The following is a 17,500-nucleotide window of genomic DNA, read 5'->3' on the forward strand; positions in this document are numbered from 1 at the left end:
TAGATGCAGGGTCGCACACAACCCTGCTTTGCGTTCAACTCGCTTGTGGTCACTTTGCACTGCTTGCCAGCGTAACGTTTTGGACCGTGCCAAGTGAAGTGAAGTTCTGTCATCGCAGCACCCTATAGAGGTTACGCAGGCAGTCGCACACTCTTGGGGGTTATGTACTCTTGATGCGAGTGGCAAGCTCAAGTTTCACGGTACAGCCTGATGAGGTCTCACCTGTTGGTGGGATGCCGGTGTAGGTGAGTGAAATTGTGTAGCGCTCCGGGATGTAAATATTGACCCGCGATCGGAAATACGTGCCCTGGTGTCCGACCTGCATCAGAATGCGGATTGGAACGTGGTTGAGGCCGGCCGTGAAGTTATGCGTTTCAAGCCACTCGTCTGCCACCTGGTCGTAGTACTCCACCTCTGCCTCCAAAGTATGGACGACATACTGCATGTAGATGCTGGTCAGGTTGGGAGTATGCACCATAACATCTGTAGTAGGCGACAGATAGGGGCCAGGAATGGGTGAAAGGATAGGTAGATACAGGATAGGACAATTACAACCGGTAGACTGCCATAGATAGAAGTGCATGCACTGCTACTGTAAGACCAGATAATTTAACGTCAATTAAAGTTAACGGTCTCTGGGACTTTTTGTGGGCTACCAAGGTGAAATTCTAACGAATTCCGTCTCAAAACCGGCAAATGACTGTCGCACGAACTTTGGAGGTAGGGCGGCCATGGAAGAGGGGTCGGGGGTCCTCCCCCGGGAAAAAATTTCAAAAATTGAAGCCAATTGCAAGCATTTCCGGGTATTTGGTACCATTTCAGTGTACGGTAACTACAATGAAAGTCTTTTTGATTCTGCAACAAACGAAGAAGGCGCTACGATCGGGGACAAACATTACCCTCCCCGGGAAAAAAATTCAAAAATTGAAGCCAATTTCAGCCTTTTCCCTTGCCTGTATTTCACCTGACGAGAAGGCTTGAAAGTATACTTGTGGAGACAAAAACTTTCAAGATGTTTGTAATGAGCCTGAAGTGTGTCCTTTTTATGAGTATTGAAGCCAATTGCAAGCATTTCCAGGCATTTGGTGCCATCTCAGTGTAACTGCAATGAAAGACTTTTTTCTGCAACAAACCACGATCGCGGACAAGGATTTGTCACGTTTGCGCTAAGCTGGGATGCATTGTGCTTTGCTGTAATGTGCTCCAAAAAAAAAAAAAAAAAAAAGGCCGAAAAAGTGGGGCGGCCTCGGCTGTGACAGCCTTGCATGTACATATCGTTTTGTACATAACGACTTCAAATGTTTACGAATTTTCTAAATTCGTTAAATCGTTAGAATTAAATGCTCGTTAACATTACTGGTCTTACAGTATGCGTTGGGTATGGCTGATGCAAAGCTACGGCGGCCAACAATTGCCCAGCCATGATGCAGACTGACAGTACACGAGCACACAGTAAGCTTGCATTTGTGAGCAGCTGTGGGCGCACTTGGCTCAATGCCGCATCGAGCCAAGATGCCTGCCGTTCTCCCTTTGGGGATGGCTTTCGCTAGAATGATGAATTCGGATGGTATTGATAGGGTAAGCAGTGGCAACCAGAAACACCCGAAGGTTGTCAAACAGCTCTGATTGCCAGCACAGGAAAGAGCACAGAGCAACAACAGCAAGAGCTGGAAGTATAGCAAAACCTATCAAGGCGACCACTCTGATAAGGCGACCACTCTGATAAGGCGACCACTCTGATAAGGCGACCACCTGTCCCAGGAGACCTTTACAACCAGGACCAATGGAGGTTATTTCCAGTCCAATAACCCTTGAAAAGAAGACTACCTGTACATGGGGACCACATTTGCAAGGTCCCTTGAGCCGTCGCCTTAGACAGGTTTCACTGTAATGCATATGCTCCGAACAGTCGCATACCGGCTTGCGGGATATCAGAATGCATCATATAAATATGTTGAGCTAGGGAAAACCCCATCGCAGGTACATGTGTCCTGGTGGATTGCTAACTCCAGTCCCCCTGCCACGCAAGAACTTATATTTTTGAAAACAAACAAACACACACACACATGCACGCATACACACACACACACACACACACACACACACACCTTTGACCTTTGACGCCCCATCTCCAGTGGAGATGATAGGCTACTTAGTTGGGCAGTACTTGATGTGACGCTTCAAATCGCCACTCCTCCTAAACGCTCTGCCGCATGCGCAATGAAAGTCCTTCGGTGCCGGGGGAGGAAGACGATGTTGATGAACCCGCCTGCGCCATTCCGGGCGATCTTGTGCGAGCCGATACCACTCGGACTCCGGAATATCCAGCGAGCGTAGATCACTGACAATCGTGTCTCGCCAACGCTTCTTTGGCCCATGCCGTGGTCTGGTTGCCTCGAGCTCACCAAACAACACTTGTTGAGGAATCCGGGCCGCGTCCATACGGGCAACATGACCCAGCCAACGCAGACGGTACTCACGCAGGAGAGCGCCAATGTCCTCAGGAAGACGCGCTCTCTGGGCTAGATCAGCAGTATTAAGATGACGGGAGTGCTGATCGCTCCTTGAGACTCCCAAGATGGAACGGACGCATGAGCGATGAAACAGATTCAGGCGATTCATCTGCCGGGCATTCCTCCGAAGCTACTTGGCCTTGTCCAGTCGCTCCATGAAGGCATGGAGGCGCGTGTTCGGCTCCCTAACGTCGTCACGGACAACATCAACGTCCGGAATGGCTTGCGTCAGGGCTGCACGCTGGCGCCTACGCTCTTTAATCTGTATTTCTCTGCAGTGGTCTCTTCGTGGCATCGCCAGTCTTCTCTTCCGGGTGTACGGGTCCGCTACCGTGTCGGCAGGAAGCTTGTTGGGGATCGGACCGCCAAGTCTCGACTGGCCTCCACTGACGTCACAGAGTCCCAGTTTGCTGATGATGCGGCTCTCTACCTCACCTCTTTGAGCCACCTGGAGACGATGACAAACGAGTTTGTGTCCTGTGCTTCGGGTTGGGGTCTAACTGTGAGCGTCCAGAAGACCAAGGTCATGGCGGTGAACTGCTCTCACCCGCCACCTTCCATTGATCTTCAGGATGGAGGAAGCGTGGATGTTGTGGACAGCTTTACCTATCTTGGCAGTGTCCTGAGTGCAGACGGTGCTCTGGACAAGGAGCTCACCTCCCGTCTTGCCAAGGCCTCTCGTGCACACTCACACACACACACACTCACACACACACACACACACACACACACACACACACACACACACACACACACACACACACATGTGTGTGTACACACACGCACACTGCACATGCACACGTGTGTTGTACATGTGGCTGCGCTTGTGTCTCTTTTGTCGTACATGTGGCTGCGCTTGTGTCTCTTTGTCGTACATGTGGCTGCGTATGTGTCTCAGTGTCGTACATGCTGCTGAGCGGTAGTACACGCCGCTGTGCTGTCTCGGAGCGCTTTGTACATGCCGCTGCACCGTCTACTGTCCCCTCCGTATGCATTATTTCTCATCTCGTCCCTATAGCATACGCATTTTATCGTCTTGCCTCCGTTGTATTTGTCTGATTGCCGTCTTGTGTCCGTCGTATTTCCCGTCGGTCGTCTTTGTTTCCCGTCCTGTTCAGGCCTTGTTTTACTTTGCACAGGCACCTCTTTTGTCTCCCTCACCCCACTTTTCCCCCTCTTTTCTCCACCTCCCCATAATATATTCTCTTGTCCGTTTTGTTGGAGCGCAGTTCTCCAGTCGCCTTGTTTTAAGTCAAGTCTGAGAAAATACTCTCTCTCTCTCTCTCAATTTACACTAGTCCTTTGTTGTGTGAAGTGGCGAGGAGAGCAATAGTAACAGTTCGTCCAATAGAATTGACGACACGTGCACACACACACACGCACACTTACGCATACACACATGCACATGCACACGTGCACACACACACACACACACACATAAAATAAATACACACATGATGTTAAGCAAGTAGAATACTTGGTCCGCGTCAGCAATATTGTCGCTTATCTTTCGACAATTTAAACTTAGAATTTGGACATCAACGCGTGCACTTGAAGTGATAAAACTTGGTACGATGGAAGGTAAGGTATAGAATGACAACTAGCTATCAGGAATATATTTTCTGAGGAAGGATTCATACTTTATTCGGTCCTCCTCGTCGCTGCTCTCGGCGCTGGTGACAGATATTTTATCTCGGGATCGACTCTCTTGCTTTTGCAAGCTCATCTCTCTTCCTCTTCGCTGCCTGGCTATTTTCTAAAGAGAAGTCGATCGTGACGATCACCTTCTCTAAAAGACTTCGCATCGGTAGCACGACAGCCTGTGTGGTTCAAATCAGACGTCGTTCTTTGCAAGATTTCATGTTGAACGACGACGACGACGGGTACAGTACATGTACTTGCAAATCTCCACGACGCGCTGGATACTCTGAGCGTAGACCTGGAGGCAAGGGAGCTGCGACCTAAGCTTGACGAGCGATCCCTGAGGTGAGTGATCTCGGTTGTTCAGCAAAATGGAGCTGATTCCGAGTAGCCGATTATTTTCTTGTGGCTTGCGCTGCTCTTGCCTACACAGCGCAACTAGATAATCTATTTTGATGCGGCGCTGTATCAATCAAAATTACCCACCCGTCACTCTCGAAATCCACTCGAAATCTAGCTAGACCTTTCAGGTACTAGGAAACTAACTTACTGACCAAAATTCGGATGAAATGGGCTGCCAAGTGAGCATTGGCGACATATAAACAAAGCTGAAAGATAAGCGACAATATCGCTGACGCGGACCAAGTAGTAACAATACGCTGTCTTACATTGGCATGTGGTTCCGTTCACACACGTCAGTCCCCCCGTACACATCGGATCACAGCTGTTCTCTGGACAAGAAAACACCAAGATGGAGTGAAAACATGTTTCTGTTGTGTATACCGTGTTTCCCCGATTGTACGTCGCACCCCCATTTCCAGGTCCATGTCTGATTCACTATCATATGGCCCAGAATCTGCGAAAACCAGGCTTAGGGTGAAAATCATTTTTTTGAGAAAATTGATGTTTTGTAAAAAGGTTGTGTCGCGTGGATGATCGAGTGCAGTGAAGTGGAACCAAAGAGAATCTCGCTTGTTTGAAGAAGTAGCAGTCATGGCAGGAAGGGTTTCAGCAGTCAGGGAAGTCAAAGGGCTTCCGGTAGAATATTCCCTGCTACTCCTCTAGTCACAACGAAGAGTTTTTGAGCTGATCGAAAGGATTCCATCTCCTACACTCAGGGATGGCGAAATTTCTGCCCTAGCTGCTGCTTGCGGAAAATTGTGAAGAAATCGTTTCCAGTTAGAGTCCTGATGGCGATAGCGAGGAGAACCTGGACGACATCGATCCAGCCAATCGAAGTACGGCAATACTAGCTGTTTCTGGGCCTCACGCCAAAGGAACACGCGCAGCAGAGCTCATACGTTTGCAGCAAGTTCACGAGGAAAAAGGCTTGAGGCGCAGTGTGAAAACTGTTTTGAATTGAAGTCCTTGGCGATGAAGTGCTACTGGAGGCCAGGCGAATGAGCGAGCAGATCGAGAGGCCCCCACTCGAGACTTTCCTCGCTGGTCAGCTAGCTGCGAGGGATTGTACAGCGTGCCGATATTTCACTTGCTGGTCAGCACCAAGCAGATACTGCAGCACGCCAGCACACTATGCGCTTACTATGAACAGTGGAACAGTTTGAAATGCTGTGTTCTTGCTTGTTTCTGAACAGTTGAACTAGATTCACCCGTCAAAAGGTGCCATCTCAACTGGAGTCGGGTTTCCTTGTGGTGTGTAGCGCCAGAGCATGCCAGCACATGCATTCAGCCCCAGAATGTGCTGAGTGAGGAGCAAACAAAATTCATGCAGAACTGTGCATGGCCACTACAGCCTGCAGCACCAAGGGGCCACAACAAGCCTGCCCCCACATGCCTACCTTGTCATGGCACCTAAACAAAAAATCATCCATGTCTCTTCCTTCAATCTGGTGCATCTCTCTTCATTTCTTTCCTGTGATAACAATTTTGTGTTTTTTTGGGATTTTTTTACACAATACCCTAGTGTGTTTGAGATAGATTTAATACCACTATTAGTCGACCCACACCTGTAATATTTTGTTTCCTGACCTACCATGCCCAGTAGAAGCTGAAAATGGGAAAAAGTCATTTTGTGAAATTTCACCCTAAGCCTGGTTTTCGCAGATTCTGGGCCATATTGTTTCGACATATTCACTTCAGTAGTAATTCATGCTCAAGTGTAAGTCGCACGCCCACCTTTGTTGGGAATGAAGTTCAGTATAGAAAGGTGCGACTTAAATTCGAGGAAATTCGGTACCTCTCACGATCGAAGGCATAATGACTAGTGTTGAAACGATGTCACCGTGTACTCGTTAGCTCGCTCGCCAGCAATTCGGCTTGTTTGTGCAGCCAGCTCGTTTGCACTAACGAACACCGTACTCCGTACACATGGCGATACATATCGAACGGGGAGTCATAAAATATTTTTTACGACTCCCTGGTCGAGAGTCCAGTCCCACGCAAAGTGAAAATAACTCGCAGTTACAGTGACTGTATACCTGCACGACACTGAGTTGTTTCAGTTGTCGTTGCAGCTTTGGTGGACTCCATTGATGTCTTATTCCGCATCTGCTGATCTGTCGCAGGACATGCTTCTGTCAACTCTCCATTCGAGTGAAAGTTACGCTCAGTCGTTTGGAAGTTTCTCCCGCGATGCAGCGAAGAACAGGGCTACTTGCAATCTTTGCAAAACGATCTATCCTAACAAAGGCTGCTCAACGACGACGCTGAAACGACATCTCGACACCAAACAGCAGCCCGAAGCGAAGCAGCAGCAACCCCAAAATGCTGGCGGTGATAATTTGAACCAGCTGAATTGAAATAAATCGAACTTAGAAAAAAATATTTTTAAATCATATTTGCCACATCAATGAAACTCGTTAGCTCGCTCGATAGCTCGCTCGTTAGTGGAACTGTTCGCTCCTTTGTTATAGATACGCTCGTTTCAACACTAAATTATTAATGACATACAGTAAGACTTGCCAAAGCGACCACCTGTTCCAGAAGATCACCGCCACCAACACAAATGGACCAGTCAAATGACCCTGGATAAGCCATGAATCGATTCATGAATGGAATCTCGTCGTTCGATTTCATGTCATGAGCCCTGGAAAGGGTTCGGAATCCATTCACCCTACTCATATGGGGTGACGTGAATACAGTCAACTTCGCTATTAACGACTGCGGATATAACGACAATTCGCCAATAACGACATAATGTTCATGCCCAGAGCAAAGTCCCATCCAACTGTGACACATATAATGAGACTTCGGGTATAACGACACTTTGCGAATAAGGACACTTTTCTGATGCCCCGCCCAGTGTCGTTATAAGCGAAGTTGACTGTAGCCAGGGGCGATTCATGAATGGATTCAACATCGATTCGTGGGCACAATCGAACGGACTCAGCCGCTATGCGTGCTGCCAAAAGGTGTGAGAAACTGGTCAAAACTCACCTGCCGCAGCTTGAGGGTCTAGCGTTGTGTTCGGCCATCCACGTAATTCCATACATACAGCACAAGAGAAATGAGACGCACAGAAAAATCCAGTCACAATTGCTCATCCTACCTGCTACACACAACCATGTACAGTAAAAACCTGCAATGGCGACTATTCGACCATGGTGACTACTTTTCCTTGTCACGGACACATAGACATTTAAAACAGCTCGGATAAGGCGACCACTCGCTCAACGCGACTGACGACCACCCACCCGCGACCGCGTTGCACCCTGCTAGTGTATGTAAATGTACGCATTGCGCTGTGCACCATGCATGGCAGATCTACACATCAGTCATCAGCGCTGGAAGTGTAGATGTACATGTACATGGTGCATGCACGACACAAACTTGACTCGTATGAGAACCCTAGGTACACGAGTCGTGGTAGAGCAGCATAGGTGTGTGCAGTGCGATACGCTGATCTAAATGATATTATCACATGTGGATATGATCACATGACCCACTGAATTCAGGGCCGGCGCCACTGCACGGCTGTCTCAGTGTACATGAATCCGCGCATGGAAGTACGGGTATGAGTACAGACGGCAAGGCCGTGAATGTGGGGAAACCCCTCACTCAAATTCAAAAAAATTCTCAATTGCACTTGACGCGACCACTGATATCTGTCGGTGTCGAGACCATTCTGAGCTGCACATAACAACAAGAATCTGTTCAACTAGTCCTATGCATGCAGGATAACGGTACCTTGATGCGGACGAGCCGAAAAAACTGCTTCTTTCCCGATTCAGCTGTTTCTTTGCTGAGTTCGTTCTTGATCAGTGCTACGTAGTGACAGTTGAGTAACGATTTCGATGTGATTTTGAAGACGCCTGCATACCCTACCGGAGCAAACGCCGCTGCTTTGGCAGGTTTTTGAAGGCAGAATCATCCTTCGTCTCCACGCTGAGAAAAGTTCGTCGTGTTCTGATGGGCAGATCCATGTTCTTGGCCGCTTATTCAAAGGTACTTTCTGTTGTTTTTGAATTTTTTCATATTTGTGTGCATAGGTTCTGTAGAGTGTTACGATGAGTTCTACTCTTGATCATGCATTTCATGTGGAGCATGTAAATTCCCTGTGTCGTTTGGGTGGCTGCAAATTACCCACAAATCGCAAAGGCCACAAGTCATGGAGTGCTACTACTTACACCGTCAAGGAACACTCCCTTGATATATTCCGTGCGTTCAACGTTAAAGTTGAAGAGGATCAAGAGGGAGTGCATCCCAATCAATTTTGCAAATCGTGTTTTGATTTTTTGCATTCGACCCTGAAGAAAGGCTCATGCAATGCAGGTGGCTGTGGGCAAAGTTTGCCAACTGTTCACGAATGGTCTGCACATACAGACAGCAAATGTAGCACCTGCACTCGCATTGTTGCAAGCAGAAAAGGTGGACGGCAAAAGAAGGCAACGAAAACGATTCGCGGCGCACGCATGACACATGGTGACAGTGATGTGTCTACTTGCACCAATGCTGTTGACATTGACCAAGAGAAGGTCGCAGCTCTGGTCACTGACAACTATGTTTCTTGTTTGCCTCTGTCGCCGGACCGCTTCACGTTTGTGCCGAGCGCACTCATTTGCCACATTTGCGGTCTTGTTGCAAATCGTGCTGTGCAATCTCCCTGCTGCAGTAAATTAGTTTGTGCTGAATGTATTGTGGGCTGGCTGGAAACCTCTTTGTCCTGCCACTCCTGCAAAAAGGTTGTTCTCTTGTCGTCATACCAATCTGTACATCCGTTTGCTCGGGTGACGTTGTCTGAACTTGTCCTGTCCTGTGACAATGCTGGTGAATCAGTGCTCGAGGGTTGTCCAGCCAGAGTCACATTAGCATCTTTGCAGAGCCATGTTGCCGAGTGTCCATTCGCCAAACACCCGCCACCCAAGCGCTACTTGACGCTTTCCTCCACCGTGGCAACTGTGTTGGCTGCACCACATGACCTTTTGCAAGGTGATGTTGCTTCCAAGCTCCTTAACAGGCTAGTTGAAGCTCGAGCGGAGGATGGCCGACTTGAGCAGCGGACGCGTGGCAGCACATCACTGTGGCACAGGGTTCCTGTGGCAAGGGTGTCATCTTCAGATGCCTCATCGTCCACGCTGCGGCGAAGAGAGAGCCTACTCGATGGCATCCAGCAGGCAGCATGCGGAGGAGCTAAAGGCAAGGAAGCGCAGAGCGTTCACGCTCTGCAGTCCCTTCGCCGAAGCCAACGGGAAGACCTTCTCCGTGAGGCCGGCTTGCTACCGGAGGGGCTCCAGAAGGGCATCGGTCTTGCCATCAAGTCTGACCTCCAGCTACCCTGGAATGGGCTGCGCAAGCTTCGCCGATATTTGAGATTCTGTGGACTGTCGCTGGAGTCGGAAAGAGAGATGCGGAAGCAGTTGTCCGAGGAGCTGCCGTTTCCCCTTGTCGCCAAGGAAGTTCCCCTTTTGGACAGTTCTGGCACTGTCATCATGAGCCCTGTTGTCTGCTTTGACAATCTGGTGGAGCTAGTTCTTCACTTTGTCGAGTTGAATGAGGAAGCTGGCACACTTGTCTGGGAAGGTGCCTGCCCAGAAGATGAGCTTTGGGTGAAGATAGGTGGAGACCATGGAGGGCATTCATTCAAGCTTTGCTTCCAGCTTGTGAATGTCCTCCACCCCAACTCCCTTAGCAACACAGTTCCTTTCTTGGTCTTTGCTGCGAAAGACTCTCCGTCAAACCTAGCCACGGCGTTTCAACCGTATGCAGAGCAAGTCGACAGACTCCGCAGCTGTTCTTGGAAGGGAAAGAAAATCAAAGTTTGCCTCTTCGGGGACTACGATTTTATGATGAAATTGTATGGCTTGTCTGGAGCAAGTGGAGTCAGGCCTTGTCTGTTCTGTCTGGCAACAAAGAAAGACATGCAACCATCCCCTACCACCCCCTTCCCCGACAGAACGCTCGACATGCTGAAAGAGGACTTGGGTCGTTTTGTGGAATCTGGCTCGAGGCTGCAGAACGCCAAACAGTTCAATAATGTTATTCGCCCACAAATCCTGCCAATTGAACTGGATGATGTATGTGTCCCCATCCTGCACCTCGACCTGGGAATCTTTCCCTTGCTTTTTGAGGCTATGGTCCGAGATGCAGAGGAGATTGACCTGATGCTAGCCAGAGAAAGCACAGACACATCTTCGAGCTCCACATTCAACGATGCAGCTAAGATGCAAAGAGAGTTGTGGGTACTCTTAGCAGAGAAGGCACAGCAAGAGCAGCAGCTTTATGTCGCACAGACACAGCTACAATGGGCAGTGCTAAATGCAGCTCAGGCCATGCAAGCCAATCATGTGGCAGAAGCACAGCACGCAGGACTAGCTGCTCAGCTACAACAGCACTGGGCAGCGCAGCAGCAGCAGCTCAACGACATGAATGTGCGAATATCTAGTTTGGAGGAACGGCTTGTGAATGCAAAGGTTAAGAATGGTCCTTGTGCTTCATCATTCGAGCCAGTATTGGTGAAGCACAGGATAGATCGGCAGGCCTATCACTCGGGTGCTTTCGTTGGCAACCACATCAACAAAGCACTACAGCCATCAGTGACACAACAGATTGTGTCTGCTCCGTTGACAGTGGTTGCTTCTTTTGTAAATCCGGATGGTGCCTCCTTTGCTCCCACGCAGGCACAGCATCAACTACTGAAAGCTGCCGAAGAATGCTCCGCTCGATATGCGTCTCTCTTTGGCAAGTACGCTAGTTGCAGAGCCATATTCGCATCGACTATCACTGCAGACGACGATATGGTCAAGAGCTTGGAGGAGAAGATCGTATCCTTCATGGCGAACGTGCGGTCGGAGGTTGTTGTGCGGCACAAGCGTCCTGTCACGCCTAAGTTGCATCTGCTTGAGTGTCACCTCGTTCCTTGTGTTAAGAGATTCGGCATGGCACTTGGTGCTCTCGGAGAGCAAGGCGGTGAGTCAATCCACCACAAGTTTAACCTGCTGCGAGCAACACTGCAGAATACGAACAAGGATGTCGACCGTCTCCGGACTCTAGTGGCTCAGTACCTGACGACAGCGCTGCCAACCCACAACAAGCTGATCGTGCCAGCTGCCAAGCGCAAGAAATCAGCTAGCTAGTGACTTGGCAGAGTTCGTAGCAGCAGGGCCGGACAGCTCCAGGATCCAGACTTGGTGCAGGTAATTCAATTGTGTTGCTAGTAGTTCTGACATGTTCTCTTGATTCATATGAATGTTGTGTATCCACAATTTACAAGGTAGGTGAAACTTGTGCAGGTAAGTGGTATCCACACATTTGAAGAAATGAATAAATCACTGCAGTATTTTTACTTTGTGAGGCGCTGCAAAATATCACCTTGCTGGACATACTGGCATCCAAGCTCGGAACATGGCTGGTTAGCATGCAAGGTACGTAAACCATGGTCGCTCCTTCAAGAACGCACTGCAGGCTGGAGCAGGTGAGTCGAAACTGCAGAAACTCTAATTAAATCTAAATTTACAAGTTCAACTAGACTGGCTGCGATTGGAAATTCGACACAAGGTACGTAGAAGCTCAGCTTCAGCGGTTTCCGTGTGTGATGCTTGAGCAGGTTAGTCACGTCCACAAGGTGAGGTATACTAGTATTGACGCCATCATCGCCACTTGGCGAGAACGCAATCGTAACCCAATCGTATAATCATTCTGATTCTAAAATAAATAATTGTCTAAGGTGGAACTGGGGCGCTCTTTCAAGAGCGGGTGGCAGGTGGGACAGGTAAGTCACTTCTACAAAATCGAACCAATGAATAGAGCACTTCACAGACATACTTCTGGGGAACTTGCCTTCTAAAGCTCAAAAACAAAGCTGATAATGAAGCGAGCTAGCTTCGAATGAGCCTACAAGAAAAAGAACATTATTCAAAAAACGCCACAAAACACGATCGCAAGTACGGTCGCAGCATGACGCGTACGCGGATCACCATCGAAACCTTTTTCGAAAAAAAGTGCGTAAAAAGACGCCATCTTGCCATATGCACAGCGCGAGTCAGCCGTGACTGGTACGGCCGGTATGGCCATGGCCGTACCAAAAAAAAAAAAAAAAAAAAAGTCGGTCCACGCGGAACGTCCAAAACCGGGGAGAAAAAGTCTCGATGCATGATTTTGTACAGGGAGTTGCCCACAGTGCAGGATTTGCCATCTAAATTCCAAAATTTTTCTGGGGGACGACCCCCAGACCCCCCTTAAAGATGGCCCTTCGGCCGCACCGCTCCGCGGAACCTGCCTCCGGCACTGGAATTTGGATAAGAAGACCACCTGGCCAAGGCGATCACTTTTCTCGTCCCTTGAGTGGTCGCCTTAGACAGGTTTCACTGTGTCTGTATTCAACTACAGACGTCTAGATGCTGTCAGACTGGACTTTTCTCAAACAAATTGTCGAAATGAGATAATTCCATTAAAAAGAGGACAAATTTCAGCTTCTTCAGCATCATTTTGAAAGTGTGTCCCACTTCTTCGTGTTGTAGCGTTTTCGTCTCCAAAGAAACTTGTTTTATGTATTTGAAATGGAGATAAAGTTATTGTGACTGTTGTTGTCGGTCAGAATGATGGCCCAAAACCGCACGCAGAGAGAAGAAGAGCTCGAAAACGCACACACACACACACACACACACACACACACACACACACACACACACACACACACACACACACACACATACAAAAACAAACAAACAAACACACACACACACACACTACCATACCGTTCTTCTAACTCACCGCCTACGATGAATGAGAGGTACTGTGAAGCGGTGACAAAAGCGTTCGGGATACCATTCCATGGAGTAACTCTTGCCACATAGAGGCCTGGGGTAAGCTGAAGGTGAGCCGTGCGACCAGACACAACAAGGCTGCTTAGTGCGGACTCGGTCAAGCCGTACTCAAGCAGAAATGCTGGATACGCCGTCTGATTGACTGGAAGCGTTGTGGGCAGATTGATGGTGATGTTAGCAAGAGATTGGACTTCCCAGTCGGTGCGGGCAAAAGGGAACGCACCCCAGTCAAGGCCAGGGAAGCCTGGAGAGAAAACGCGGGACACCAGCAAAAACAAGAAACAGCCATCGCAAATGCCTTTAAAGTTGGATGTAAGATAGAGCCGATACTGTCCCCAATTTCTGTGTGAATTTTCAGATCATTGGGACATTATGATTTTTTGTCTAATTTAGTCAAAACTTCCGGCATGTCCAGCTCCAGAACGGCTGCTCCGATAAGACTGGGACGCACGCCTTTGGAAAACGTGCAATTTCACTGCTAGTCGTGAAGTTTTATTTGAGGCAGAACTTTGCCCTGAAATGGACGCGATCAGACTACCGAGAACCCCGTCAAACCGTGAATGGCGATAAACCATGAAGGACATTCGCACGACCAATAAACTTAACGTTACTAGTGCAGCTCTCACTGCGGCACTGAGAAAGGGGTTTTCCCCCAGCCTGAGTTCCCTTTTTTTACTTCTGAAATTCTGTTTCCGTGGCAGCAGCCGCGACAGTAAAACCTTACTGCCGGCAAAGTGCCAGTAACGTCACGTGATTAAATCACCTTGGAAACTTTCCCATTCTGTCACTTTTTATCGGTAGTCTAAACACGCCATAAGACCAAGCCAGCCTGGTCAATAGCGCCCCTGCCCTTTTAAACAAATGTCCCTCCAGCAAAAGAGCATAATAACAGGGAGCGACACTATCGTGGCGTGGCTGCAGAGAAACAGTTCTTTTGTTCTCGCTCGGTTAGGTTTTTGGCCATTGGCGGACCCCTATTCAATTTATGCATGGATTGTACCAGCGTTGTGGCATGTTATTTTGTGTACGTCGTGTTGGTGCATGCGCGTGTTGCTGTTGCATGGAAAGCAGTCTTCGTCTCGAGTTCGTCGTGTCCAGTTGTGTTTCCGTCGTCTTGCCGTAACAAACAGTCTTCCAAATGTGATTCTGTCGTCCATTGTCGGAGTGTGGAGATGGCAAGGGGCTGGGAGCAGGAGAGTGAAATCCTCAGACAGTGACTGACAGAGCTGTGTTACAGGTGTGTGTGTGTGTGTGTGTGTGTGTGTGCGTGCGTGCGTGTGTGTTTGTTTGTGTGTGTGTGTGTGTGTATGTGTGTGTATGTGTATATGCATGTGTGTGTGTGTGTGTGCATGTGCGTGCGTGCGTGCGTGTGTGTGTGTGGGGGGGGGGGTGCGTGCGAGCCTGTGTGTGTGTGTGTGTGTGTGTGTGTGTGTGTGTGTGTGTGTGTGTGTGTGTGTGCGTGCGTGTGTGTGTGTGTGTGTGTGTGTGTGTGTGTGTGTGTGTGTGTGTGTGCACGCCCCCCACTGCCCTGCCGCGTCTGAGCCATCATCGCTGCGCGATGGGCGTCCAAGGTCCAAGGTCCAAGGTGTGTGTGTGTGTGTGTGTGTGTGTGTGTGTGTGTGTGTGTGTGTGTGTGTGTGTGTGTGTGTGTGTGTGTGTGTGTGTGTGTGTGTGTGTGTGTGTGTAGCGGCATGCCAGCCTCGATGGAGGAGTCCATTCTTGCAAATCGCCTGCGATGGCTTGGTCACCTCGCAAGGATGGACGACACCAGGTTGCCAAAGCAGATCCTGTTTGCGGAGGGCACTAACACGCGGCCCCGCCATGGACCCAAGCATCGTTGGAGAGATGTGGCCGCTTCAGACCTCCGTGCGACCGGTATCCCGGAGGCGCAATGGTACCACCTTGCTCAGGACCGGAGGGACTGGCGTGAGCGTAGCCGTCGGAAGCCACCAAGCCAGCCCCAACCAAGAGTGTTCGTCTGTGACTTTCGCCGTCCGAATGACTTATTCCGACAAAAGTACTTCTGCCTCGCCTAATAGCTATCATCGCCTTCGGCGATGGGCTTTCCCAAGGTCCAAAGGTGTGTGTGTGTGTGTGTGTGTGTGTGTGTCGCATATGGTGCAGTCGATTTCCAACCGAGAGATTGCGGGTTCAAATCCCGACAATTATGGTCGCACACGTCTTTCTTCTCTTCCTCGGACTCTTCCTGACTTTTCTTTCATTGGTTAGCAACAGCCAGTGCATGAGTATGTGGTGTGGTGTATGTGAAGAAAAAATGGAAAAATGAAAAATAGGGGATTCACTGGCCAGAAAAGTCACTTCAAACAGCTGTTTGGGGGATACCAGGCTAAAAATAATGGCGATCAATTCATCAGCCTTGCAAGCTGTTGAATGGTGTAATCCCAGCACAAGTTGTTATGTCTAACATAGCTGTTCGCTATCATCGCTTCCGCAATGGGCATGTCTGAGGTCTGAGGTGTGGGTGTGTGCGTGTGTGTCTGTGTGTGAGTGTGTCTGTGTGAGGTTGTTTGCGGCAAAATGGTTTTGACTTCGTCCTGCTCTTGTGTGACCGATAAATTGCATTGTACCTTACATCGGTCCGAATTGTGACCAGGCTGCCTCGATAGCACCATACGGTACCATCCTTAAAGGGGAAGTTAAGGCAAAAATTAAAATTTCACCAGTTGTAGTCTTCGGGGTGCTGAGTCGAATGGTCGTGGTCCGAGGAAGCTGAGACGCTCCCTTCCTACTTGAATCCCAATCGAACTCGCGCACTTCCACCGAAACTGGGTGACTGCGCCCTACTAGATGGGGATTTGTATGCAAAATGTCACTAAAAGCGCCATTTCGTTCTTATAAAAGCACGGATGACCGCCATTGGCCCATATGTTGTAGTCTTTTGGACGCTGAGTCGACTGGTTTTGGTCCGAAAAGGCTGCGATGCAGCGTTCCTCCTTTATTCCCAATCGAACATGGTTGAACAAGCGGTCACGTGCTCCTGGGTGCCCAAATTACCTGGTCATCGTGCCAGCAGGCGACAACTTTCACACCAAGGTTCAACTCGAGTTCAACTCGAGTGACAGGACTGCACCCAAAAAAGGTCAAACAGGCTAGTAAGTTGTACCATGCAGGCACGGTGACCAGGTGACTGGTGAACGCAGGAGCACGTGACCGCTTGTTCAACCATGTTCGATTGGGAATAAAGGAGGAACGCTGCATCGCAGCCTTTTCGGACCAAAACCAGTCGACTCAGCGTCCAAAAGACTACAACATATGGGCCAATGGCGGTCATCCGTGCTTTTATAAGAACGAAATGGCGCTTTTAGTGACATTTTGCATACAAATCCCCATCTAGTAGGGCGCAGTCACCCAGTTTCGGTGGAAGTGCGCGAGTTCGATTGGGATTCAAGTAGGAAGGGAGCGTCTCAGCTTCCTCGGACCAAGACCATTCGACTCAGCACCCCGAAGACTACAACTGGTGAAAATTTGATTTTGGTTGAATGATCTCGGCTCGGATGATGGCTACACCGTAGCTCGGTGGTTAGAGCATCGCTGGTCCCTGGTTTGAGTAATGGTGGTAATAGCCAACTAATGAATATTCAACCTTCGTTGAAATTGCTCAAGTAACATGTGGCCAAGGATCTGCTAAAACCACCCTTTGGTGCTATTTTGCCGAAAATGAGTTTTTGGCGGGAAGTTGGTCCCTGGCCATTGCCCAAACATATGGTGAAGTATTAGGCTCAAATTGTATATATTCATTGAAATATGACCCATCTTATGCAAGCTTTTGGTGCATAAAAATGCCGAAAATAATTGATATTCACACTATAATTCGTATCTGAGGCTTCATACACCTGTCTAGGATACACCTGTCTATGTACAGAGAAAAACTATTTTGCACAGTTGTCCAGTATTCTACTATGTATGTTCCGAACATATAATTAGGACATTGGCTCTGCTTGGTCTGGTGCTGGGCAGGTGGTATCTCTGCTCTCTGCGTGGCAGTGTTGCCGAATCTGTTGGTGCAAGTACTTTGCACGCTCCGTGAGATTCCAGCCGTCTCGAGCGTCACTGGAAGATGATCAGATGCCAGGCAGTAATATACTTTTGATAAAAATCACGGGC

The 17,500-nt window shown here is 49.0% G+C and overlaps 1 protein-coding gene across 2 annotated transcripts in view; it reads right to left on the reverse strand.

Moving 5' to 3' along the window:
- LOC135821103 (uncharacterized) overlaps positions 1 to 17,500 on the reverse strand; it is a 101,608-nt gene that overhangs the window by 77,449 nt on the left and 6,659 nt on the right. For both annotated transcript variants that reach the window (XM_065334165.1, XM_065334166.1), the window contains exons 4-7: positions 13,323 to 13,619; positions 7,551 to 7,568; positions 4,823 to 4,885; positions 223 to 483 (exon numbers count right to left, since the gene is read on the reverse strand). In XM_065334165.1, the coding sequence (XP_065190237.1) occupies positions 223 to 483; positions 4,823 to 4,885; positions 7,551 to 7,568; positions 13,323 to 13,619 (639 nt within the window). The remainder of the gene's footprint in view (positions 1 to 222; positions 484 to 4,822; positions 4,886 to 7,550; positions 7,569 to 13,322; positions 13,620 to 17,500) is intronic.

This window comes from Sycon ciliatum, chromosome 7 (assembly GCF_964019385.1).
Source record: "Sycon ciliatum chromosome 7, ocSycCili1.1, whole genome shotgun sequence".
Lineage (NCBI taxonomy): Eukaryota > Metazoa > Porifera > Calcarea > Leucosolenida > Sycettidae > Sycon > Sycon ciliatum.